Source organism: Panthera onca, chromosome F2 (genome assembly GCF_046562875.1).
Source record: "Panthera onca isolate mPanOnc1 chromosome F2, mPanOnc1 haplotype 2, whole genome shotgun sequence".
Taxonomy (NCBI): domain Eukaryota; kingdom Metazoa; phylum Chordata; class Mammalia; order Carnivora; family Felidae; genus Panthera; species Panthera onca.
The window spans coordinates 33,557,510-33,584,593 of NC_138356.1; the positions used below are offsets into that span (position 1 = coordinate 33,557,510).

The window sequence follows — 27,084 nt, forward strand, 5'->3', positions numbered from 1 at the left end:
TATAGGATCTAGTGGCAAAATGTGGGTAAAAGTCTTAGTTCAGACACTGGCCCATGATAAGCCTTTAGTAAATAGCAGCTAAATTATTTTTGTAGCTATTACCATTGTCACTATTATTTTGTACTTTAATACCACCACCACCAACGACTTGACTTCATGTCTCCACCAGCAGCCCCTCCCAGCCCGGCAGCTTCAGGCCCAGGTGACTCATTTATTCCCAGGATAGACCTCCAAGCAATATTTTCGGGGGTGACTACTTCTCAGGAGGCAGAAAATCTCCTCTGGAAACTCTTCCCTCGTTCTTCCCTCTTTCCTCCCTTCCTCCCCGCCTCTCTATCAAACCCACTCTCCTTTTCTGGAGTTCAAGCTGTTAGTGCAAGGGACTCTCGCTCGCCCCAGGACCTAGCTCAGCTCCGCCGCCCGAGGTCGCCCAGACATGTGCGGGCGCCTTCCTGCAAGCCACTGCCCCCTGGCGGACGAAGCCGAGAGCGACCTGGCCCCGGGGTTGTAGCGCACCCCTGCTGCCAGGCGGCGCGGGGCGGACCCCGTCCAGGCTGGCCGCCGCCTTTGCCAACTCGCGCGCCCGCCCGGCGCCGTCCCTCCTCTCGCTGTCCTGCCACATCTTCCTCTGCCTCCCATTCGAGGGACCATGTCGCGGCTCAGCTGGGGATACAGCGAACACAACGGTGAGCGAGGGAGGGCTTTGCTCCAGGGGGCGGCCGTGGGGGACAGACCACACACTGCTGATCTCGCACTTGCGAGAAACTTTTTGGTTCCTCTTTAAATTGAGCAGCTTTCCCCTGAGCCGAATGCAGGAAGTAAAGAGAGGGCTCAGTCTTGTGAAGACAGGAAAAGCGTCTTTTGGAGGGTGTTGATAGTGAGGGTGAAAGTTGGTGTGTGTTAGCCCTGTGAAGATTCCCCCAGACCACGAAATCTTCGTATATGTCCATTCACTTTCACTTGAAAAGCCGAGGACTTTCCCTAGTAACAACTACTTATCAATTAAAGGCACGGAGATTAGAAGTCTGATGACATACTTTAATGAATCGAGGGCGAGTTCGCTTTCAGTTTTTTGAGTTCATTATTCGCAGGAAACAAATCATGGAAAACATTTGAAGGTATACTTAAGAAATTTTAATAATTGAATCACAATCCTGAAGATTGAAGTTGCCTTCCTGGCAAATGAAATACTGCAAATATCTTAATAGCTGTTACTATAAAATATTGCCACGGTAATTTGCAGTTGGTTGACTGGTACTGTTAGCTTTAGGAGGTTTCAGGTTCTTTCTAAAAAAATAAAGTTATGCTTTGGGCCACTTCACTCTTTCTCCCTCTCCCACAATCATCCTTGCATAGATAGAGGATTAGCAAAGGATTATTCAAATTTTATCATATTGGCAAACATGGATTTATTGATGGGAGCAGCAGTAATAATATGTATACTTGTCTTCTTCTATATACTAAATCACCAAAATAACCATTATTTGAAATAACTGCACAGTGAACCAAGAAGCCTTACAGTGAATCAGTGTCAAAATTAGATCTGTTACTCAGAGCCTGGAGCCTGCTTCGGATTCTGTGTCTCCCTCTCTCTCTGACCCTCCCCTGTTCATGCTCTGTCTCTCTCTGTCTCAAAAATAAATAAACTTTAAAAAAAAATGAAACAGTTTAAAAAAATAATAAAAAAAATTAGATCTGTGAATAATAATAATAATTATAATTATACTTTCCTTGGATTAATGTGCATATTATTGAATAGTACCATATAGTCAAATTTTAGAGAAAGTTTACTTTCACAAAGAAACTTTCACAAAGAAAGCTTTTCAGCTTCATTTCTAATTGCAGCCTTCTTGAGGTTATGATTAACTTGCCAGTTTAAAATGGCAGCAGGTGAAATTTAGACCTTTAATAATAAAACATATAATTTAGGCGAATTTCTTTTTGACTGAGACTGTAATTATAATCTCACACTTTGCTAATTTCCAATTTATGTTTGGGAAAAAAACCCACAAAAAATTTCTTTTAATTTCCCTCTCTGCTGGAATAATTTTAATTTTTGTCATTTCATAGTTACTGGGTGTCAACCGTGCCCTCACAATAGTTAGGAAGAAGAAGCGTCTTTTCAATCAATGAGTACTGATTACTCTTTAATACATTTATTTGTTAGAAAATGTTGGCCCCAGTGAAACTCATCTTCAGAAATGTAAAAAATCTATCTTTGAAAAGCCATTACTAAGGAGTGATTTTGTATTTCTGCTAAGAATTGTAGGGCCATTTCCTGGTTTTTGATGCAATAGCTTTCTGAGGACTATGCCTGTAAGTAAATCAACTGTGGCAAAATGCTACTGGAGATGTGTTGTATCCTGACCGGGCAAGTTTAGTTGCTTGTTTTCTGTTTAGGCTGGCAAAAGCAGTGAATGAGCAGATAAAAGGAAATTTAAACAAGGTGTAGTAGCAACAATAAAATGGAACACCAAGAGTTGAGCCATTGGAAGGGGGTTCCACCTTCACCAAATACTTAAAAGTTCTTCCACTAACCTGTGGTAGTTTTATTGGTTTAGTTTAGGGAATGTAACAGTTACTGAAAACTGCATATCTGTAGATATTTAAAAGTTCTAAAGTCAATGGAAGAATCACCATTTATTTCTACTTAAGAACTGTGTTTAAATGGGTTTAAAGTTGAATGTTTTGGAAACATTCATTAAAAAGGAGCTTGTTTAAGAGGCAGGAAAATGAACCGACTATAGCGGTTAATAAATAATATTGAGTAATTTATGCAAAGCATTATTATTATTACTTTTAAAATCTTTATTTTTGAGAGAGAGAGAGAGAGACAGAGCGTGAGTGGAGGAGGAACAGAGAGAGGGAGACACAGAATCCGAAGCAGGCTTCAGGCTCTGAGCTGTCAGCACAGAGCATGATGCGGGGCTCGAACTCACAAACGGTGAGATCATAACCTGATGCTGAAGTCAGACGCTTAACCAACTGAGCCACCCAGGCACCCCAAAGTGTTATTATTTTTGTTTTATTTTGGTTTGCCTCTGCTTTTCAAAATTATTCTTGTTATAAAGGACTGGAAATAGGAGAGTAAAGGAATTAGGAGGAGACAGAAACTCTTTCCTAGTTGGAAAAAAGTCAACAACAACATTTCATGATACATGCATTACACATTTGAAATCTAATTCTGGTTAGGTTGACTCATACTTGGTGGCAGTGAAATAGAAAACTTTTTTTCACTTAAAGAAAGGACTAGATTGTACACAGAAAGAGTACTAGAAAGGTAAATGAGAGTACTCAATAAACCAGGAAATGTAATGCCTTCTCTGTAATAAGTAGGCAAAGACTTTTGATGTTCAAGTTGTTTTGAAGTCCAAAATGTCAGATTCCCTAGAGAAGAGCTTTTAAGTTATGTGAATGGTTATATATTCATGCTTTGAGTTTTTGTAACTGATGCACATGTGAAGGAAAGACCTTAAGCTTTCTCCTTTGCAAAATTTAAGAGTAATAAGGAGTGTTAGATTTAGAGATTGAAGCTGTTCATAATTGCGATATGTTTGTATTTCTTGAAGTTTCATTCTAAATCTTTAAAAATATTTGTTGTCAGTAACAAATGTTTAATTGTCATGCTGTCTCAGTAACATTTGTTTTAATGTTTATTTATTTATTTTGAGAGAGTGACAGCCTGCATGCAAGGGGTGGGCCACAGAGAGAGAGAGACAGAGAGAGAATCCCAAGCAGACTCCACCTTGTCAGAGCATGAAGCTCCATCTCACAAACTGTGAGATCATGGCCCGAGCAGAAATCGAGAGTTGGATGCTCAACCAGTTGAGCCACCCAGGCACCCCCAGGCTGTGTCATTTTAATAAGTACTTGAATATTAGAGAAATCAAGTTAGTGAAGTAGGGAAAAGCTTAGTCAGTAGCCCTGTGCTTTGCTGACCTGGTGGTAGCTGTATAAATTGCAGGCATAGTAGACAATAAGAACCTCTAACCTGTAAAGTGACTACACACACCTGTAAATGACTTAGAGATTTACCTGAAGCTGCAGTCTTGCTGTTGATTTGGGGAGGCAGAACTTGAATCAAGTCTCCCAGAGAAATGAACAGTCTAGACAAGGGAATTGCCTGCTTATTGGTTCATATCAATTTACCAAACGTGTGTCTGACTTGGGGACTTGTTCCAATTTTGACTTTTTTGAATAGAGGATCAGGATGACCATTTTCCCTTGTGTTGGAATTCAAATATAACATTGGCAAAATAACCACAGAAAGAACTTCAGAAATGTTCAAAGAAAGAAAGAAATTGTTACCTGACTCCGCTGAAGATAATCAGCAATATTACATTTCCTGACATGGTGCCGCCATTTTATTTGGATTATACTATGTGAAAAATTTACATATTTCCTTAGTATGCCTGTTGGACATTGGAGGTAGCTGAGTTGAGGCCTGGGTGACACCTGAAGATACCAGTGAGTGATAGAAGAAAGAAGTAGGGATAGCATTTTTTTTTAAAGTTTATTTATTTATTTTGAGAGAGCAGGGGAGGGGCAGAGAGAGAGACAGAGAGAGAGAATCCCAAGCAGGCTTCACACTGCCAACATGGAGCCCGATGCAGGGCTCGAACCTATGAACCGTGGAATCATGACCTGAGCTAAAATCAAGAGTCAGATGCTTAATCAACTGAGCCACCCAGGCACCTCAGGGATAGCATTTTTAAGAACTGCACCCTTTTTTCGCTACACAGCTTTCTCAGTTTCATTCGTTCTTTCATCTTAAGAACTTGGAGACCTCTGGAGCTACCACAGATCTTTCTTGGAGCTGAGACTAAATCTCATTGTTTTCAATGATCAATTATGCTATTGTTTTTAGTTTGGTGGAAAGGCACCTTTGGAAAGTACTTTTTAACCCTTAAACGGTTTTTGTTGCAAGGGTTAGTTTAATGCTGCAAATGAGTTAAGCAAACCAGGAGGTTTTCATCCTATAATAAAAGCACCCAGCCTTGTAAAAAAAAAAAAAAAAAATTAGATGCAAAGGTCGTGAGGATGAAGATCTTATTTTATTCATCCTTTTTATTCCTTCAGCTCAAGCACAGTGCATTGTACTCAACAAATGTTTGGGGAATGAAGTAACTTACTTAATCCTTTTCTTTTGGTCCTATATATTTAAGGTCCTATTCATTGGAATAAATTTTTCCCGATTGCTGATGGGGATCAGCAATCTCCAATTGAGATTAAAACCAAAGAAGTGAAATATGACTCTTCCCTGCGACCTCTGAGTATCAAGTATGATGCAAACTCAGCCAAAATCATCAGTAATAGTGGCCATTCCTTCAGCGTTGACTTCGATGACACAGAAGACAAATCAGGTTGGTTCTTTTTTTTTTTTTTTTGGTTGGGGGTGTGTGTGAGGTGATTGCACTGTGATTTCTTATCTTTCATATTTAAAATACCTATGTATTGTGTGTTCCTTATTAATACTTTGCTAGAACTTGTAATAAAAGTTTTGTTTGACTGTTTCATGGGATAATGTCTTTCACGCTGTGAATAAGTCATGGACCAACCAAATAAAACTTTAGTTTATGTGTTAATTTGATAACCAAATGAGGTAGAAAAAGAAAATTTCCTTAAAATGGACATTGAATCCTTCTTCAAGCATATCAACTGCCCAAAGAATGGATGATATCCAATTTAAAGTTAAGATGAGAGAGAAGATTAGAGAGAATTGAATTTTGGAATAATTCTTAAGGCTTCTGACAAATTACTTTCACTTTTAGTCTAATATTAGGATGATGTTGTATTTGCTCTGTTAATAAAAATATAGTTAAATTATATATATTTTTTTACATTTATTTATTTTTGAGAGACAGAGACAGCATGAGCAGGGGAGGGGCAGGGAGGGAGGGAGACACAGAATCAGAAGCAGGCTCCAGGATCCGAGCTGTTATCATAAAGCCCGATGTAGGGCTCGAACCCATGACCCGTGAGATCATGACCTGAGCTGAAGTCAGACACCCAACCGACTGAGCCACCCAGGCGCCCCAAAAATATAGTTAAATTATGCAAATCCTAAATTGGAAAAAGATTTTCACTTATTCATTAATCTCAGAATAGGTTCATAATAATATCCTGTATTTATGTGGTACTGTATTGTTAGCAAAAATTACAAGCTCATAAAATTTCTTTCTCATATTTGTCAAATTCATAAAAGATACATTTTCATCAGAGCACTGTAAAAAATATACAGAAAAGGATTAACATGCTATTTTTAACTTTCATGGGGAGGAAGGACCTCACTTTAAAAAAAAATTATTTATTTTGAGAGAGAAAGAAAGAGAGAGAGTGGGGGAGGGGAGAGAGAGGGAGAGAGAATCCCATACAGACTCTGCACTGTTAGTGCAGAGTTCTAACAGTGGGCTCAAACATGGGCTCAAACCCACGAACTATGAGATCATGACTGAGCTGAAATCAAGAGTTGGACGCTTAACCGACTGAGCCACCCAGGAGCCCCCAGACCTCACTTTTTATATACTACATTCAATTGTCTTTCCTTTAAGCCCTCAGTTTAATGCTTCTGTATTAATAGATATGGTTGATGCAATGGGTACATTATAAATAGTCCATGGCTTCTGAGTATAAGGGCTTTACCACCCATAATTGTAGTTTGATACTGTTTATGTCTTAAACATAAAAATTTGAGGCTAACCACTCCTGCTGTTACAATAAGAAATGATTAAATTTACATCACCTAAAACTTTAAGTTTTTAGTTTATAAATGTAGGCAGCCTTAGTCATAGAAAATTCCTACTCTAATCTGCTTGATGATGATCTAGGTTTGCTCTCTCTCCCTCTCCCTTTTTTCTCCCTCTTCCTTCTGTCTTCCTCTCTCTGCCTGTCTCTTTCTCTCTTCCTCTCGTTTTCCTTCTACTTTGAGTTAATCTGGGGGAATCAGCTTATGTTTCCAGATTTGACACTTTGTCTGTGATTGGTAGTGTGTGCCTTCTCCCATATGTGAAGGTCTAGTTCCTATCTAGATCACAATGAAATTACCAGAGTTAATTGGAAATGTCTGTAAAGTACTTTGTACCCCTCTGAGACAGAAACTACATAAATATGGGTCATGATTCTCATTCTTTTTTCTCAAGATAAATAAAAAGAGAATGTTTTGTGGTGACTCTGGGTATTAATCAGTTAAAAAGTAGAAACCACTATAGTTAAATTGTTGTTGATTTTTCTTTTTCTTTGGTAAACTATAAGAAACACAAACTTTCTATAGCAAACCACTTTAATTTGAATAAAACAGTTTCTATTTTGTAAAGAAGCCATTCTTGACCAAAATTAACTCTGAATCCCACCAGTAAGAGGGCAGAGGCACCTGGGTGCCTCCGTTGGTTAAGCCTCTGACTCTTGATTTCAGCTCAGGTCATGATCTCACAGTTCATGGGTTTGAGCCCTGCGTACAGCCCAGCACTGACAGTGTGGAGCTTGCTTAGGATTCTCTCTCTTCCTCTCTCTGTGCCCTCCCCTGTTCAAAATAAATAAATGAACTTAAAAAAAAAAAAAGGAGAGAGAGAAACCACAGGCATGAAATTGTCCTCACGGTCCTTGTAGGACTTCTTTGGCTGGGCAGTTGCATTCCCCGTGGTTAACTTCTGGCGAGCCACCCTTTAGAATTTAATAGTCCTTTAAAGAGGGGGTAGGAAGTGATGATATTTTGGGGGAAGAATTCCTCTTGGCCATAGCAGAGGGTAAATAGTAATCTGGTAGAGAAAGACAAGGGCATTCTCACCCTAGCTACTGGTCTGTGTACTCAGACAGGATCTCACCTCTCTGGGAATCTCACCTGACTGGCCCCACAACTCCTCCTGTAACATCCCCGCTTGTCCCATCCAGAGCTCCCCACACTGCATTGTAACTGCTAGCTGGTTCTCTTCCCATTCAGCTGAACGCTCCCTGTGGGCAACAGCTCTGTCTGACTCCTGTGTCTAGCATAGTGCCTTGCACACAGTAGGTACTCAATAAATGTGTGTTTGAGTTAAAAACATTTTTTTGGTGTGATGTTTCTTGGAGGATAGAAAATTGATATGGGGGCGCCTGGGTGGTGCAGTCGGTTAAGCGTCCGACTTCAGCCAGGTCACGATCTCACGGTCTGTGAGTTCGAGCCCCGCGTCAGGCTCTGGGCTGATGGCTCGGAGCCTGGAGCCTGTTTCCGATTCTGTGTCTCCCTCTCTCTCTGCCCCTCCCCCGTTCATGCTCTGTCTCTGTCTGTCCCAAAAATAAATAAAAAACGTTGAAAAAAAAAAAAAAAGAAAATTGATATGGCGGGGTGAGTAGGTGGCCCCGTAGGTAAGTGAAATCAAGAGATTCAGCTCAGGTCATGATCTCACAGTCCTGGTATCGAACCTCGCGTCAGGCTCCGCACTGAACATGGAGCCTGCTTGAGATTCTCTCTCTCTGCCCCTTCCCAGTGCTTGTACTCTCTCAATAAAAAATAAGTAAATAAAATAAAATAAAATAAAAAAGAAAATTGATACAGCATTATGGTATAGCACTCATTAGCCTATGTAAAGTCCCAGTAAAATTACAAACCGCCAGAAATTAATTAATATTTACCATTTGACACCTAAGTAATTTAAATTATAATTATTTTTAAGTTTATTTATTTATTTTGAGAGAGACAGAGACAGCGCGAGGCAAAGAGGGACAGAGAGAGAGGGAGACAGAGAGAGAATCCCAAGCAGGCACCACGCTGCTGGCACAGAGCCTGATGCGGGGCTCAAACCCACAAAACCGTGAGATCATGACCTGAACCAAAACCAAAAGCCTGACCCTTAACCAACTGAGCCACCCCGGTGCCCCTGACATCTAACTAGTTTAAACATTAGTGGATTATTCATTGCTTGAATGTTTAATTCTTATTATTATTATTAAAGTTTTTTTATTTTTGAGAGAGAGAGAGACAGACAGACAGAACGTGAGCAGGAGAGGGGCAGAGAGAGAGGGAAACACAGAATCTGAAGCAGATTCCAGCCTCCAAGCTGTTAGCTCAGATCCTGACCAGGCTCGAACTCATGAACCGTGAGATCATGACCTGAGCTGAAGTCAGAGACTTAACTGACTGAGCCATGCCACTCAGGCGCCCCTGAATGTTTAATCATTAAAGGCTGTTGTAGTGATTGTTACATTTTAATAAATGAAAATTCTTGGAATGTAGTAAGTACTTAATAACTATTAATAACAAAATGATAATAATAAGACATAGTAAATAACAGGCCTGTATCCTTTCCATGTATAAGATATGTTGTGCTGAAATCTTTTAAAGATGTCAAAAGGAAGGAAGCTAGTTTCTTACTGAGAAAGGCCTTGTAGGAAAACCAGTGACATGATGGACTCAATGCTTATTCTTTAATTTTCACCTCTAGAAATTGTCAGTTTCTTAGTTACGCTCTAGTTATTTAGTTCTAGTTATCTGGTTCTAGGTAACTGCCTGAAATCAACCAAATTCACAAGATCTGAAATTATACATTAGAAAAGAGAAAAAACATAAAAAGATAATGGGAGCAGGATGCCTTAGTTGTGTGATTCCTCCAAGAACCAAGATCTCCAGGAAACTGAATTGGTAATTTGTGACAATGTATACATTACAAAACTATCATAATGATGTTTCCTTCATTAGGCCTAAGTCCCTTGAGGATAAGGATGACCTTACTCATCATCCCATACTTAGTATTGAACATAGTTGCTAGCCGATAGCAAGGTATTCAGAATTGTTGAATGAATAAGCAGAGAGTGACCTGGTGTGCATATGCTCAGAGCAAAAGAGGCCAGACTTAACGAAGACTTTCCTGGCTCCATAAAGAATTCAGGCCCCACTGACTGGAAGCATTTATGGCTTTGGTCTCTCTCTCTCTCTCTCACAGTATAATCCTGGCAGATTTGTGCCCTTTGGTTCCTCTTTTCCTAGGGTCCAAGCAAAATACATGTGCTATTCATTTAGCTTTGCTTCAGAGAACTGTTTACCACATAGTGACTAGTCTATGACTTTCATTAGATTCATAAGAACATGTTCTCTAGTGGTTCCCAGGTCACTTACTCAGTAGCCATCTTATAAACTGAAGTTTACAGAGATGTGCTTCTACAGGTGAGGTCTCTTGTTTTATGTTTTTAATATTTATTGGTGCAGACACTGTCTTAAGCACTAGAGATACAAGAGAACAAGACAGATTCTGCCTTAGAAGAGTTTGTATCCTGGTGGGATAGACAGTAAATGCATGCATAGACAAGTGTGTTAATTTTTAAATTATTTTCTTTCTGATTTTGTTGCAAGCCTTGGTTACCATTTAAGGCCATTGGCTATAGTGTGGTTTCAGAAAAGAAGAAGTTACCAACAATTTAAAAAAGCCAAACTCAATGGAGTAACATATACATTCTAGTTTCACAACATTGTTGGTCTTTGCAGCATATAACAAATGACAAGGATTCTTTTATTAAGATATTAAAAAGTTCCCAAATTTTAATGGCACTTAACTCTGATTGCTTACTCTCTGTGGACCTCTTATATGAGTGTTTTATTTGGAATAGATTTTTAAAAAATTCTGAATGAAATGATAAGTGGACTATATATGTATACCACGTATGATTTGGGAGAAACAATTACTGTTTTCGGATATAAGATGGAGACAATAATATTTAGTTACTCATCTGGGTTACAGAGGAAGGTGAATGATTTGATGCTTGAAAACACTAACTCATTCCCCCTAAAAATAATTTTTGTTGCCATTGTTCATTTTATACTATAGTTATGTTATTTTATTATAGAGTATCTCAAAGTCAGTGATAAATTAACCTGGATATTTTGACTTACTTTTCCCCATCCTGTGGGAAGCTTTCTTCAGAAGAGCTCTGTTCTAAGAGAATGTTTTCTTCACACACAGACAGTTGCTGATCATGGTCCCAGTTTGGATATTTTATTTTATTATTTTATTTTATTTTATTTTATTTTATTTTATTTTATTTTATTTTATTTTATTTTTAACATTTATTCATTATTTATTGAGAGATGGAGAGAGAGAATCCCAAGCAGGCTCCATGATGTCGGCTCAGAGTTGGACATGGAGCTCAAACTCACGAACCATGAGATCATGACCTGAGCCGAAATTAAGAGTTGGACACGTAACCAACTGAGCCACCCAGGAGCCCCCAGTTTGGATATTTTAATTGAAACACTCACGTGTGGAGTCCACATATGTAGAGTGTAAGGCAATCTTTGTTGCTTAACTAGCAGAGCTATGCTAATCTGGCTTTAAACCCTGGATTCTGAGCAGGCTTTCCAGAGATCAGCCATTATTCTTGGATGTTTCCCTAACAATGTGTGTTTTTTGGTATCATTTTCTTTCTCCTGAGCCAGCTTATTTGCATCTTCTCCCAAAGTTAATTCCACATTGATTACTCAAGCTCTGTAATCTGCCTTTTATCTGTGAAGGAATGACTTTATGTTTCAGCTCAGGTTTTATGCTACTGCTGCAAGAAAAGAAAGGACAATAGAATTGTTGATTTCTTTTCATTTGGAATGCCACTGTACCCATGCTGTATGGAGTCACTTAGGGAAATTTGCCTTTTAAATTAATTTATCTGTGAATGATCTTTGAAAATGTTTGTTTAAAGACAAATCAAATGTTTTATTCATTCATTCATCGAATATTTATCATACATCTCCTCTGTGATAGGTTCCATGCTAGATGATGGGTACAGCAGTGATCCAGTTGGACAGAGCCTCTGCCCTCATGAACACTGTCCAGTGGGAGACTCAAAATCCTAACATTACTCTGCTTATAACGGTGTAACAGAAGAGCAAGCCTTAGAGTCTGATGTAAATGGTTCTTCTCTTTAACTTTTCAGAGGGTTTTGGAAATAGCCATCTTTGGTTATTTAAAAAAAAAATCTGGATCCAAATAAATCTACCAAATAAATTTTTTTGGTAAATTTAATTTGGTAAATTAGATTTATTTACCAAATTAGATTTATTTACCAAATAAATCTAATGGTAAGGAAGTTCCTACCATTCAATCTTCCAAAAAAAAAAAAAAAAAAAAAAAACCCCACAAAATGAATTGCATATGCTCAGTCTTTTCCCTTGGTAATTTTGATAATTGTATAAGCCAAAAAGCTTCCAGTCCTATCTCCTAATTAAAAATAGACAGACAGACGGACAGACGAACACAAGTATGCATGAGAAAGCTAAAGCCCACAGAGACTTAAGTGAATCTTGAAAGATCACATAATTCAGTTGCTGAGCTGGGACCATTCCCAGGTTTGCTGATTCCAACCACGGTAACTCTTAATCATTGATGTTCAACTTCACTGAGTCAAACTGAGTAAGGAAGAAATGAGTTCAATTGTACTGGTTAATAGAGGCAGCCATCTGGATCATTTTTCTCCCACAAAAGAGCTCAAAGAGGCGTGTGCCTTAGGCATCCTTACTGCATGTGATACCTCTTAACATCTTTTGCTTCTTTTTTTTTTTTTAATTTTTTAACGTTTATTCATTTTTGAGCGACAGAGAGCAAGCAGGGGTGGGGCAGAGAGAGAGGGAGACACAGGATCTGAAGCAGGCTCCAGGCTCTGACCTGTCAGCACAGAGCCCAATGCAGGGCTTGAACTCACAGAATATGAGATTAGACCTGAACCGAAGTCAGATGCTCAACCAAATGAGCCATCCAGGCGCCCCTTGCTTCTTTTTTAAGTAGACTCCATGCCCAATGTGGAACTTAAACTCATGACCCTGAGATCAAGAGTCACATGCTCTGCTGACTGAGCTAGCCAGGAACCCCATTAACATCTTTTGATTCATATATAAGATGGATCATTCCTGACAAATTTTGAGATTTCTCTCTCTCTCTTTATCTCTATCTGTCTACCTATCTGAAATCTCTGAAGAGGAAGGTCATTTAAATCAAACTGTTATTAAGACTGCACCTCATAATCTAACACTTAATTCTACTGGATGTTGATGGGAGATTAGTAATGTGTATGGTATATTCAATATCCAATGCTGTCTTATCCCCCCATAAACATGCCCAATAAAGATTAATTAGGAGGAGACAGGTTAGAGCTATGTTTTATATTAAGAAGATTTTCTATATACTTAAGATATGATTCTGTTGTCAGAAAAGAGTTAATTTTGCACTGTATTCCAGGTTTCCCTGGGAAGATAGAATTTAAGTACAGAAGATATGCTTACTTGGCCAGTTTTTGTAGTAATCCTAACACAATAAAATAGTAATAATAGCTAACATGTCCAGCATGCTCACTGTGTGCCAGGCAGTGTTAAGTCCTTTGTATTCAACTTTTCTTCTAGTTTCAAAACAGCATTAGGAGGAGGGAGCATTACTCTCTTGAGGTTACAGACATGAAAGCTGGTGCTTTGAAGTTAGAGTTCATGCAAGATCACCAGTAAGAGCATGAGCCCAGGTCTTCTCAGTGCAGGACACTATTCTTTAATCATAATGCTGGACTGCTCTGCCAAGTTCAAGGTGGCCCTTTTTACATAATCACATCCTTATTCAGAGAGGCTGACATTCTCCAATAAACAGACCAATTCCTTACCTTTAAGAACTCCTAATTTCTTCTACTTTCCAACCACTGTCTGCTGTGATTTCCCAGATATTCCATAAAAATCTGTTTTGTAGACTCTCCAACCTTTTAAAATGTTTGTACGCACTCCTCTTATACCTAAAAGTTGTGTTCCTGTCCACAAACCGAATGACACATTTGTAAACACTTCCTTGGAGGACCTGCGTGTGTTCAGGGAGATGATGTGGGTTGTAGCAGCATGTGTAAAGATTGTTTTCTTGCTCACAATTGAAAATGCATCGCCATTTTAGTTCTGCGTGGGGGTCCTCTCACTGGAAACTACAGGCTGCGGCAGTTTCACCTGCATTGGGGGTCTGCTGATGATCACGGCTCTGAACATGTGGTGGATGGAGTGAGATACGCTGCAGAGGTAAGCCAACAGACATAGATTCATGATTCAGTGTTTTCCTAGGTGATGGGATTTAAGGAACGCAGAGGGCAACTCTCTTGACTCCAAACTGATCCTGAGTCAGTTAGGTTTCTCGGTGTCTGAAATTGCTTTATTCAATCAACATGAGAGTTTATCAATATGAGAGCGATCAGTGTGGCTCTTCTGAGTCTTATACCAACTCTGAGAGCTTAGGGTTATTGTGCTCATTCTAGAAATGAGTAAACTGCAGATTTGGAGAGATTAAGTAACTTATCCAATTAGGGGGTGGGTAAGATGGATTTAAATTCAAGTTTGTCTGATACCAAATTACAAATCTTTCTATACTATCTATTGTGCTTCCCGAAAGTCGACTGAGAAGGCAGAGAAAGAGACATTTGATTGGGGCCCAACTGTGTACGTATTTGGTCCAGACAGAGATACATACTAATATCATATTTTGTAGAGGTAATAGTGAATGGCGGAGTTTCTTGTAGGGAAGAAAAAACAAAGACACAAATTCTCCTAAACTCTACATTACATCTATAATTACAGGTATAGAATGGAATCTGTTAATTATTAAGGTCATTGGTAAAGCATAACACAATAAAGCATTCATTGACTCTTTAAAAAAATTTTTAATGTTTATTCACTTTTTGAGAGACAGAGACAGAATGTGAGTGGGGGACAGGCAGAAAGAGAGGGAGACACAGAATCTGAAGCAGGCTCCAGGCTCTGAGCTGTTAGCACAGAGCCTGACGCGGGGCTCGAACTCACGAACCGCGAGATCATGACCTGAGCCGAAGTTGGCCACTTAACTGACTGAGCTGCCCAGGCATCCATCATTGATTTTTTTTTAAATTGGGAAGTCACTTCTTTATAATTATATTTGTTAATAACACTCTACTTTTTCTAATCCTCTGTTCAATGACAAAGCATAATATACTTCAAGTTTTTATACTGTTAAATATTGCTAACACCCAACTTTTTCATGAGGTGAAAGTGAATTATTGTATGACTCAACCAAAGCTGTTTATGTGAAAATAATTTGGCTTGTGAGCCATCTAGGTGAGACAGAGCAGTGTTACCAGGCCAGTAAAGTTCTTCATTTTCTCATGGTTACTGAGCTGTGGAGTATGGATACTCCTTTATAATTCTGCTGTTCAGAGAAATCCAACCAACAGAACTTTTTTCTTACTCTTCCATTCACAGGTACATCTATTCTTTGAGTCTATCAACCAAAGTGTCCATTTTGTCAACTTAAAACACTTTTGTCTGAGGCCAAGTGCTTAAGGTGTGGGACCTTCTCTGTTTTCAGGATGGGGAAATAAAATGTATATCCAAAGTGTTCCATATCAGTGGAGAAAAGAAGCCAAGAATGTAGGAAGTGGGACTTCTGAATCTGTGTGGTGCCTCAGTTTATATTATCTGCTGAACAGTTTTCATGTTGCTTTCTCACATTTTGTGTTCTAAATTTAACACATTGTTCTAAATCTTAAAGGCTTTGTGGCGATTGAGCTGGCCTTGGGTTACTGCTTTGTAATATTCCTAAACAACTAAGAAAAATTAGTCACATTGCTTTATGGTTTTACTTTCTAGTTTCATAAACTTGAATGCGTACTCTCAGAGAGATCTTATCTGAGCTGGCAAGTTGTTTCTTGAAAAGGGCACCCATATCCTGAAATTTTCCAGAAGCTCGGAGTCCTGACTTGCAGAGCAAGAAACATCTTTGTAGACTTTCCTTCTTGAAGGAGATAAAGCTTTGACTGGAATTTCATATTTTCTTTAATATATGTTTAAGACTATTTCTTATTTTGTTCATTTGTTCATGAATTCATTCACTCTTTAAGAATTCATTGTGACCCTACTATGTCCCCCATGTTTGCCTAGCTGACTTGTGCTCATCCTGAAGGGAATGCTGGAAGGAAGTAGGGGTAGAACAGGGAACACTTCCCTGCAAAGAGCCCTTCAGCCCCAACCAAAGGATGAGCAGCAGTGAGCCAGGCAAAGGAGAGAGACAGCAGCGGTCCTGCACGGGATCATGTATGAGGACTTGGGGTGGGAAGTGCATCCCGTATTTGAAGAACAAAGTGGCTAGTTGGATTGGTTCATGAACAGGGAGGAGAGCTGCCCCAGGTAGGGTTGGAAGGGCTGGAGGGCCTGCACTTAGTAAGGTAAGTCATGGTAAGGATTGTGCACTTCATTCTCTGTGCAGTGGGAAGCCACTGACTAGCTTTGAACTGGAAAGTGATCATATTTGCATTTAAAAAAACATTCTAGGTACCATTTGAAAATAAATTGGGTTGAAGCAGGGATGGATAAGAGGAATCAGTGAGATTTTTTGGGGGAGTTCCAGGTAAATCGATGATAGTATAGTTAATTGGAGTGCTGGCTAGAAGTATAGACTGGAAGTATCCCCCTTCAGTGGGATTTGTTGATTAATTTGGTTTGAAGGGGAAAGGAGGAGGGGGTCATGTTTTCTGGTTTGAGACAGGAATGCTGATGGAAAATGAGGAAGTCTGGGTCAGACCTCAGAGTTGGGGGGAGGTTAGAGGTAGATGATAAACATTAATAAATGGTACGTGATAAGTTCTTTGATAGGAACATACCATGGGAGCTGGTAGTGTTACTGAATAGTTAGGAAATGTTTCTTTGTGATTTATGTGAATTGAAACTGAATGTCTAAGAGTCACTATGAGAAAATCTAAAGAGCTTCTCAGCAAGTGGGCACAGCAAAGACAGATGACCCCAGGCAGGAGTAAGGTTGGCATGTTTAAGAAGCAAAAGCCTTTGGCTTCTGGGATTGGAATTAACGAGGGAGAAGTTATAGGCCATATCCTGGAGAAGCAGGCAAGGACCATGCCTTGTCAGGCTTTGTGGGGCATGGTAAGAAACTTGGGATTTATCCTTAATGTATCGAGACAAAGATGATGGAAGGTCTTGAGCATGAATGTCATGTTCTACTTTATATTTTATAAAATAGAACCAGCTGCTATGTGGAGAAGAGGTTGGGCTAAGGTTGAAACAGGGAGACAAATTTGAAGCTTATGGATGTAGTGCAAATGAGCAATGATGGTTTGGGGTATGGGTGTGGTGGAGATGAAGAGAGCTAGATGAGTCCATGATGTGTTTGCGAAGTGAAGTCAGTGGGACTTGGCAATGAAAAGGATGACAAGATTGAAGGGAGAAAAAAAAGAGGGGTCTAGAAACACTCCTAAGATTTTGGCTTGAACAAACAGGATGGTTCTGCCATTTACTAAGATGGGCAAGTCCAGGGAGAAGCAGATTGCAGAGAGAAGTTAACTTTCTGTTTTGCACATGTTAAGTTTGAGGTGTCTGTTAGATAGATATCCTTGGCTCACATTCAAGAGGGCTGTTGGGTGCAAGTGTGGACTTTAGGGAAGAGGTCCAAGCTGGCGCTGGAGGCATTTGGGAGTCACTTACTTTTAGTTTCAGGTTCAAAAGAGTCCCTTTGTGCTGAGCTGTAGATAGGAGTCTAAAGTGTTAATTAGTTTTTCCAGCTACATTTGTACCTAATTTCGTGACTGTCATTGAGTTGTACCCTCTTACAAAATAAAAAGAAGAAAAGAAAGGAAAGGAAAACCATTTAAAATGTACCATATAAAAACTTAACTTGAGGTCTACTCTGATGATTTGTAACTGTTATAGAGAGATTAAAGTGATCTATATCATGAAAAACCATATCCCAAGGGTTAGGCATCTATACAAAGTAGACTAATAATCCACTCCATATTTAAAATTTTTTAAATGTTTATTTATTTTTGATACACAGAGAGACAGAGCATGAGTGGGGGGATGGGCAGAGAGAGAGGGAGACACAGAATCTGAAGCAGGCTCTGGACTCTGAGCTGTCAACACAGAGCCTGACGCGGGGCTCGAACCCACGGACTGTGAGATCATGACCTGAGCCGAAGTCGGACGCTCAAACGACTGAGCCACCCAAGCGCCCCTAATCCACTCCATATTTAGAACTTCATCTGACTCCAGTTTGTGCAGATTATATAGTAAGCATATTAAATATGTAGTTGATAGTAAAACTATGATTTTAACATTAATGGCAATCTTGGGCATGCTAAGCGTAATTGACATATCAGTAGTATGCAGTTAAAAATGCCAAAGTTGAATAATACTATTATTTAGGAATTATTTTCCAACAGGGAAGAATCTTCTCATTTCCATTTTGGTCATGACTATGACTTCAATCACCGTGGCTGTTGTTGTTAGTTAGGAAATGTGAGTTTGCTATTTGTTTGAGTTTTGATTCAAATACAAATGCTAATACAAGTGATAACAGTTTCTCTGAAGGTATTGCTGCCAGTTAGGCAAGGTGTGTGGGAGAAAGACTTGTTTAAAAAGAGTTTTGTTGCTCTAGTTTCCCAGAATATCCTAAACATTTGCTGTTTTTTAACCAGCAGAAGGATATATAGATTCATTTCTCTTTAGTTACATGTTCATTTTCTAGTCAATTGTGGTTGTGAACCTAAAGAAGTCCTTTCACATCTTTCTATCTCTTTGGTGTCATCTCTTACTAAGTGAGCTGATGGATTGGCACAGAGCCATTTTAAACAACCTTAGTGTTCTTTTCAGCCCCTCCCTTCCAGTGGAATGTCATCTATCTCATGTGAGCCAAATGAATTTTGTTTCATCATTTAGTGTTTTCAGGTTTTGTTCCTCCTCCAACTATCTCACACCAACTTGGAACATGGCGCCACCGGAATCCACTTTTTTTTTTTTTTTTTTAATGTTTATTTATTTTGAGAGAGAGAGAGAGACAGCAAGGGCGGGGCAGACAGAGGATTCAAAGCGGGCTCTGCGCTGACAGCAGGGAGCCCAGTGTGAGGCTCAAACTCATGAACTGTGAGATCAGGACCTGAGCTGAAGTCAGATGCTTAACTGACTGAGCCATCCAGGCGCCCCTCCACTTTTTTTTTCATTTAAATTTTATTTAGTTAACATACAGTGAAATACCGGTTTCAGGAGTAATATTCAGTGATTCATCACTTACATACGATACCCAGTGCTCATCACAAGTGTCCTCCTTAATGCCCATCACCCATCTAGCCCGTCCCCCACCCACCTCCCTCTATGAACCCTCAGTTTGTTCTGTCTTTAAGAGTCTCTTGTGGTTTGTTTCTCTCTCTTCTATTCCCTGACCCCCACCTTTCCATATGTTCATCTGTTTTGTTTCTTAGACTCCACATATGAATGAAATCATACGGTATTTGTCTTTTTCTGTTTGACTTATCCTGTTTAGTGTAATACATTTTGGCTCCATCCATGTCCTTGCAAATGGCAAGATCTCATTCTTTTTTGATGGCTGAGTAATATTCCATTGTATATGTGTACCACATCTTCTTTATCTATTCATCAGTCTATGGATATTTGGGGTCTCTCCATAGTTTGGCTATTGTTAATAATGCTGCTCTAAACATTGGGGTGCACATACCCCCTTTGAATCTGTATTTTTTTTATCCTTTGTGCAATTGCTGGGTCACAGGGTGGGACCCACTTTTGTATTTTCTATCTGGATATCCCACAGTTGTCCTTGATTATTTGTGGATGGTGTACTATTTTATAGTTTTGTGGCTATTTATGATAATTCTTATTTATTCAGAAATCCCCCCATATTAGTTGCCTGTAAGATGTGAAGTTATAGTTAAAGCATGGGATTAAAAACATGTCTTTGAACATACTAAATCCTCTCTGTAAGAGTTAGCTAGAAAGGTTATTTGTGCATGAAACCCTTTATATGTGTTTCCTTCCTGAGTTGCCAAAAGGATTTATTTAAAGGAGATTTTATCTGAAGTCAGTCCCTCATATAGGGGTTGTTAGACCACATGGTCTACTCGTGATCTTGGCTGAATCATGTGAGTGTGGCACATTGCCCTTTAGCATCTATCTTAGTTTAGATTGTTCTTCCCCTTAATCAGGAATGAAGATCTTCCCAGAGTGGTTTTCTGCCGTATTGTTATTCTACAGTCTTCCACAGTTGTTTGTGTGATAGGGATACTGCACTGTTTACAATGGCAGAACATTTAGAACACCTTTGGATTTTGCATGAGGTCCGAGTTGTGAAGTAGGTGTAACCTATTTTCTAGAGTTCCAAGTCTTCCGACTCCTTCCCTCTCCCCATCTTTCCTTTCTCCCACCTCAGTAGCACCACCTGCCTCTCATTTTCATCCTCAGACACCTCTGGTTCCTAGTTCCTGTTCCTAGACAAAGCCTCTTTGTCCCCATTAAAAGTTGCTGTCAGCAAAGGATCTGAACATATTTATAGATGATAATAAATGTGTGAATATTGCTTAAAATAGTTGTGTTAAGGAAAGTTTGCACTTTTTTTTTTAAATTTTTTTTAACGTTTATTTATTTTTGAGACAGAGAGAGACACAGCATGAACGGGGGAGGGGCAGAGAGAGAGGGAGACACAGAATCTGAAGCAGGCTCCAGGCTCTGAGCCATCAGCCCAGAGCCCGACGCGGGGCTTGAACTCGCGGACCGCGAGATCGTGACCTGAGCTGAAGTCGGACGCTTAACCGACTGAGCCACCCAGGCGCCCCAAGTTTGCACTTTCAAGCCATAAAAAGTCTTAGAGTACAGTGATGAACAGCTGACTGGGCAGTTTCAGGAACAATTGGCACTGTCCTTAGCAGCAGGACTCAGTCACTGCAGACCTCAGTGGACTTCTCCGCCATCCTGTGAGCCTAAGCTCATTTAGTGGACTCTGCCACCAGCTGGGACCTGACCTAAGGTGGCTCTGTTGCAATCCCACCCTTGGAAGGCTGTGGGGGAGCCTTAAGTCACTCAGGAGCAATGGCTGGAGATTGTTCCTTGGCAGGATAGTCCAGAGCATTCTAAATAGTGATGTAGAACTTCTGATAGTGCACCACAGACTAAGTGGCCATGGTTTTTGTCTCTGGTTTTTGGATGAAAACAAATAAGATTCTGTCCAAGATTCTTGTGAAGAATACGTTATATACATGAGTGCACAGCACCAGAACATCTATATAAATATTCTATTTTCATTTGTGTTTTTAAGGATGTTTTACAATAAAACATTTGAATTATGTTGCATACCTCCCTTTCAGCTCCATGTTGTTCATTGGAATTCAGACAAATATCCCAGCTTTGTTGAGGCAGCTCATGAGCCAGATGGACTAGCTGTTTTGGGAGTATTTTTACAGGTGAGAATACACTGATTTCATCTTAAATAATTAATCAGTCATGTTGGATAAAGAGTTTCAGTCATGGAGAAGATAGTCTACCACTTTTAATAGTAAACTAATTCTAACTTTAATGTTTTCCTTTTGCAATTAATATTAAAAATGTATGTATTAATTTATGATTCATCTAATAGCCCACAACTACCTTAGGAGATTTGTCTTCTGTTTCCTCTTATTGTTCATTGATCATTTTTATGTGGGTAGAAACAGCAGCAGCAGCAACAACAATAATAGTAGCAGGAATAACACTAACATTCTGAGAAGAAGATCTTTATTGTAGGCTCTTATTGTAGGCTTTATTGTAGGCTCTTCCTGATTGCACAGTCTTTAGAGATAACAGACAGTCAAGTTCAAGTTCCTGATTCTTGAAACACTAGTTTTACCACAATGGTTTGTTGTCTCAGACACACTGGCCAATTTTTTAAAAATTTTGTTGTAGTTTCCTTTGTCTAATATTCACATGGGATTAGGCAACTATCATTGTTATAATACCCGTGGGTGGGTTGGGCTCCCACTGCACCACATTCTTGCAGGGCGTGCACTTCTGCTTTGCCACCGACTCTGTGTGTGATGTAACTCGTTGGGGCTGGGACTGGGGGAAGCCCAGGGCAGAAGGGAGGGAGGCATGAATGGCAGCGGCTCCCTCCCTTTGGCCACCAAGTCTGCTGGTGGCAGTGGAGTCCAAGTGAAGCAAGAGATTATACTTTCATTCTGAAGGATTTAAAACCTTCAGGTCGATTCAGGACATCCCTAACAATGAAAAGAGTTACATCTATTTTTCTGATGATTTCTACTCATGACAATATATCGTTTTGGTTCAGGACCTCAAATCATTTTAGGTTGAGAATGGGAGATGTTTTCTTTTAATACTTTGATGTCACAAGAGTCTGTTTAGATGTAGGGTCTGAAGGTCACTTCTGGTTGAATTGGGCAAGTATTATGTTAGAGTTTCCTAAGCAAGTTTTCTCTTAAGTTAACCTGTACATTAAGCCTTCATAAAGCTAAAGAATATGTAGCTGTTACTACTCATTTTAGAATCAAACTTATAATTCAGCCAAGGAGCCCTGTAACATTATCTTGTTATTCACATTCTCTGGCATGCTAAAGCCAGCAGGTAAAAGACAGATTCATTATAGAACAATTACCGTTTGTTCTGGGTTGGCAAAGGTTTTTCAAAAAAAGGGTTAAAAAAAAAGTGACTGGCATGGAGTGAATCAGACCTGTTCTGTTAACAGTAACCATTTCTTCTGAAATTTCATGCTTTCAGATTGGTGAGCACAATTCTCAACTGCAAAAGATTACTGACATTTTGGATTCCATTAAAGAAAAGGTAAAATAAAATACTGTTTGCTAATGACTTGTTCTCTCCTGAATTCTCTTACCTTCTTTTAATAACTTAGACTTTGGACATTGGATATGTTATCTGCTTTGAAGTAGGTTTGGAACACACTTGACCAATAGAGCAGAATTAACCTATTGCCAAGTGTGTTTTGAAAATAATGAAGGGGTCTTAAATTATCTAAAACCATTACTAATAAATCTATGCATACTTAGTTTCTCATATTGGAGTTTTGCACAATAAGCATTTAGTTGCAGCACATTTCAAACAAATCTTGTGCTTCTTAAATAAATTTAGGTAATGTGCTGCTTCATGTAAAATTTTTAGATTAAGGCAGATACTTTTTTTAAAGATACAAAGGCAGATACTAAATAATTCCATGAGTTAAAGAATTCCAGTAAAATCGTATTTCATGGGATGTGTGTTTTTTTGAGGTCTGTGTAAAGCTATCCCATTGTAATTTGTAGGAATTCTTTTTTCTCCACTAGGGTAAACAAACTCGATTCACGAATTTTGACCCATTATCTCTGCTTCCTCCGTCCTGGGACTACTGGACATACCCTGGTTCCCTTACGGTCCCACCTCTTCTTGAGAGCGTCACATGGATCGTTTTAAAACAACCTATAAATATCAGCTCTCAACAGGTATGTCACTGCTTCAAGGTTGATTCTGATTTACTAGAGGAAACGGGACTGAAACTTTTTTAAAAAATAAAAACCCTGCCCTTAATTTCAGCTGCATTATGAAGCCTGTGTTTTCCCTTCATTAATCAGATAGGTGGTTGGACCAGGTAAAACTTGTGTCCCTTTCTTATTTGACTTTCTATGATTAGATGATTTCTCTCCCAGTTGTTAGAAATGCCATGTGCATACAGACACTGAGGAAAGTGTGGTGGCTTTAAAGGCTATAAGTGTTTTCTTTTTTGGTCTCAGATATAAACAGGCTAGGATATAAATGAGCAAATCAGAAGAGAGGCTACTCTTTTTTTTTTTAATATGAAACTTATTGTCAAATTGGTTTCCATACAACACCCAGTGCTCATCAAGGGGACTTTCTCCTTTTTGACCTCAGTCCCTAGACCTGCTCCTCCTACAAATTTGACATTCAGAAAGTAAGCAGTGAGAACAACAATGGATCTTAAGGCTTTTGTTGACAGAACTTTTGTGGGGCTGCTTGAGGGACTTTGAGCATTTGCTAAGGCGCTATTTGAGCATTTGCACCCGTGCTGTTTTAGTGAAGACATTTCCTCACTTGTTTTTCTGAAAAACATATTGAGCCCCCACGATAAGCCAAGCAGTCTGCAGGCTCAAGATGTCTTTGGGCCTAGAAACTCTGCTCAGATCTACAATCTGTGTGACTAACCAATCTGACAAGTGGATGCTATATCTTCTGGGATGCTGTGCTTAGTGGGTTTTATTTTCTTTTTGTTTTCCTACTTGAATTACTTGCTGCAAAATCTGAATAAGAACATAGTCTAATAATTTTTGCAGCTGATAAAGCACTTCTATTTTGGGCTAGCCCACCTTCCTAGCTGTTTATTTTTTTCCCCCAATCAAAGACTAGAGCTGGTTCACCTTTTCCAAGGTCATGTCAGATAACATTTCTCCTTGGCATGTTGAACACATCCAACTTCTGTTGGCCTTGTCTTTAGGATTAAAGCCAAATAATACTCTGGAGCATACTAATTAAAACATTTTGTAAAAGTTGGGATTGAAGTCCAGAGTTTGACTGACATGGAAATTCCTGCGACTTTTTCCAGTCATGAATAAGGTGCATTGTGTCATAAGAAAAATGACCTGTCACTGATTCAGTGGCCTTAGTAATGGAATACATTTTTCTTTCCTTCATGTGTTAAACTGTTTACTTTTACATTCCTTTGTTAAATTTGAACAAGTTAACAGTAGGAATTGATAAATTATAATAGAAAGGTAGTAATAATAGGAGCTCATGTTCTTCCTCATGTTTTAAGGATATTTTTATTTCTTAAAGCCACTTGGAAAATAACTTTTTAAAATCCACCTGCCATTTGGAAGAGAATATGTTAAAAAATATAATTTAGTTCCTTAAAATGCATAAGACTAACCTAAACAAAATGACTCGCTGTAGGGGCACTTGGGTGCCTCAGTTGGTTGAGTGTCTGACTCTTGATTTCTGCTCAGGTCATGATCTCACATGAGATCAAGTCCTGCCCTGGGTTCCACACTGAATGTGGAGCCTTGTTGAGATTCTCTATCTCTCTGTCTGTTCCTCCCCTGCTCTCATGCTTGTGCTCTCTCTCTCTCTCAAAATAAATAAATAAACATTAAAAAAAATGACTCACTGTAAAGTTAGGAATTGTGACTAGGTGTGGATACACTGCTGTATCTTATTTAAGTCTCAATTAATTAATATTACGTATTAATGGGGTATTTATATGGTAGAATATATAAAATAATAGCTATATTTTAGAGCTTTAGTATGAATGATAATTCACTGTGATCTACTTACATTCACTTAAATCTATAGTAGGAGTACTTTCAGACATTTTCTAAACAGATGGACGTGATTATCTGGGTAATAATCTAAATTTTTATAATATGACATTATGGTGATTTTAAGAGTTAAAGAATGAAGCAAAAGATATTTTAAAAGTCCAATCCCAGTCTAACCATGAGAAAAACATCAGAGAAAGCCCAAATGAGGGACATTCTACAAAACAGCAGGTTAGTGCTCCTCAAAACTGTCAAAGTTATCAAAAGCAAGGTAAATCTGAGAAATTGTCATCAAGAATGCTGAAGGAAATATGACTACCAAGTGTAATGCTGTTTCCTGGTGAGATCCTGGAACATAAAAAGGTATTAGGTAAAAACAAAGGAAATCTTAATAAAGGATGGACCGCAGTTAATGGTAACATATTAATATCGGTTCACCAATTGTAAAAAATGTACCATGTAATGTAAAATATTAATAATGGGGGAAATTGAGTATGAGGTATATGAGAACTACTCGTACAATCTTTTTAATAATTCTGTAAATTCAGAACTGTTCTAAATGTTATTTAAAAAAAATCCAAAGCCTGAGAGAGTTGAGATGATTATTCAGTTATCTGTTTCCTATAAAGTAAAATGAATATGTCTTTTGTGTATACCACTTGAGAGTTACTTTCCAAACGATAATTTTTAATCTCAACTTCGGCAGCTGTTTATTTTTGAAGTCCCTGAGGCACATTGTTTTATTTATTTTCCAATTCTACCATATAATGTCACTAGCCATGAAGATTAAATTCTTTTTTTAGTGAGTTAGTGCCAATTTTTTTTTCTAGGTTTTTCTCCTGCTATTTCTTGCCAAGTCACTGTTTGACCAAAAAGGCAAATCAGACAGTTTTCATTTTCTTTTATTTGATTCAAGCCCATTTTTGTCCCCAGAGTCACTTATTGAAATGCTTGATTTAACTGCCAGGCCAGTAAACAGATATGCTGTTTTCAGATAGTTTTGATAACAGATCCATCATTCTCTTTGGAAGGCTAAGCTAACTTTTCTGCCAAGTTTCTTAGGGTTATCCTAAATTATCTAAATTGTCTTACTCATCTACTGAATTCAGTGTACAGAATACTTGGTTTTAATTCTTTGCTCTTTTTTTTTTTAAAAAAAATCTCTCTTATTTGTTATGATCTTTTCATACAATAAAATTCATGAATTTTAGTGTGCAGTTGATTTTGTTATTGTATATTACTGTGCAGCAACCACTAGATCAAGATATGAAACAGATCACTTGGCCCGAAAATTCCCTTGCGCTCTACCTCCTTACTCAACCATGGCTCTGGGCAGTCTTTGAGATGCTGTTAGTTAGGATTCTGCCTTTTCTAGAATTTTATTTAAATGGAATCATACAGTTACATAGATTTTTGTGTTTCTACTTAGCATAATGTTTTTAAGATTCACTGACTCTTACTGAGTAATATTCTATGATATGGATATACCACATTATTTTATTTTTTTATCAGTTTATTTTTTTTATTATATGATATTTATTGTCAAATTAGTTTCCATACAACAGTGCTCATCCCAACAGATGCCCTCTTCAATGCCTATCACCTACCCTCCCCTCCCTCCCACCCCCCATCAACCCTCAGTTTGTTCTCAGTTTTTAAGAGTCTCTTATGCTTTGGCTCTCTCTCCCACTCTAACCTCTTTTTTTTCTTTTTTTTTTTTTCCTTCCCCTCCCCCATGGGTTTCTGTTAAGTTTCTCAGGATCCACATAAGAGTATACCACATTATTTTAAAATCTATTTACCAATTGATGGACATTTGGGTTGCTTCCAGTTTGGGGCTATTATGAATAATAGCTATCCATATTTGGGTGTTAGGAATAATTGTCATATATTTTTTTGTGGACACATGTTTTCACGTTTTGTGGCAGTTCCTAACACTAGATTTACTAGATCATGTGGTAAATTCATGTTTAATTCTCTAAGGTACTGCCATATTGTTTAAAAAAATTTTTTTAAATGTTTTTATTTTATTTTTGAGAG

At 38.6% G+C, this 27,084-nt stretch overlaps 1 protein-coding gene across 1 annotated transcript in view; it reads left to right on the top strand.

The window, feature by feature from the left end:
* Positions 1 to 512: 512 nt before the first annotated feature.
* Positions 513 to 27,084, top strand: part of CA13 (carbonic anhydrase 13) — a 35,437-nt gene continuing 8,865 nt past the window's right edge. Inside the window, exons 1-6 of the mRNA XM_060610825.3 lie at positions 513 to 686; positions 5,166 to 5,363; positions 13,878 to 13,996; positions 21,100 to 21,195; positions 22,502 to 22,564; positions 23,062 to 23,217. Coding sequence (XP_060466808.1) covers positions 650 to 686; positions 5,166 to 5,363; positions 13,878 to 13,996; positions 21,100 to 21,195; positions 22,502 to 22,564; positions 23,062 to 23,217 — 669 coding nt within the window. The 5' untranslated portion in view covers positions 513 to 649. The remainder of the gene's footprint in view (positions 687 to 5,165; positions 5,364 to 13,877; positions 13,997 to 21,099; positions 21,196 to 22,501; positions 22,565 to 23,061; positions 23,218 to 27,084) is intronic.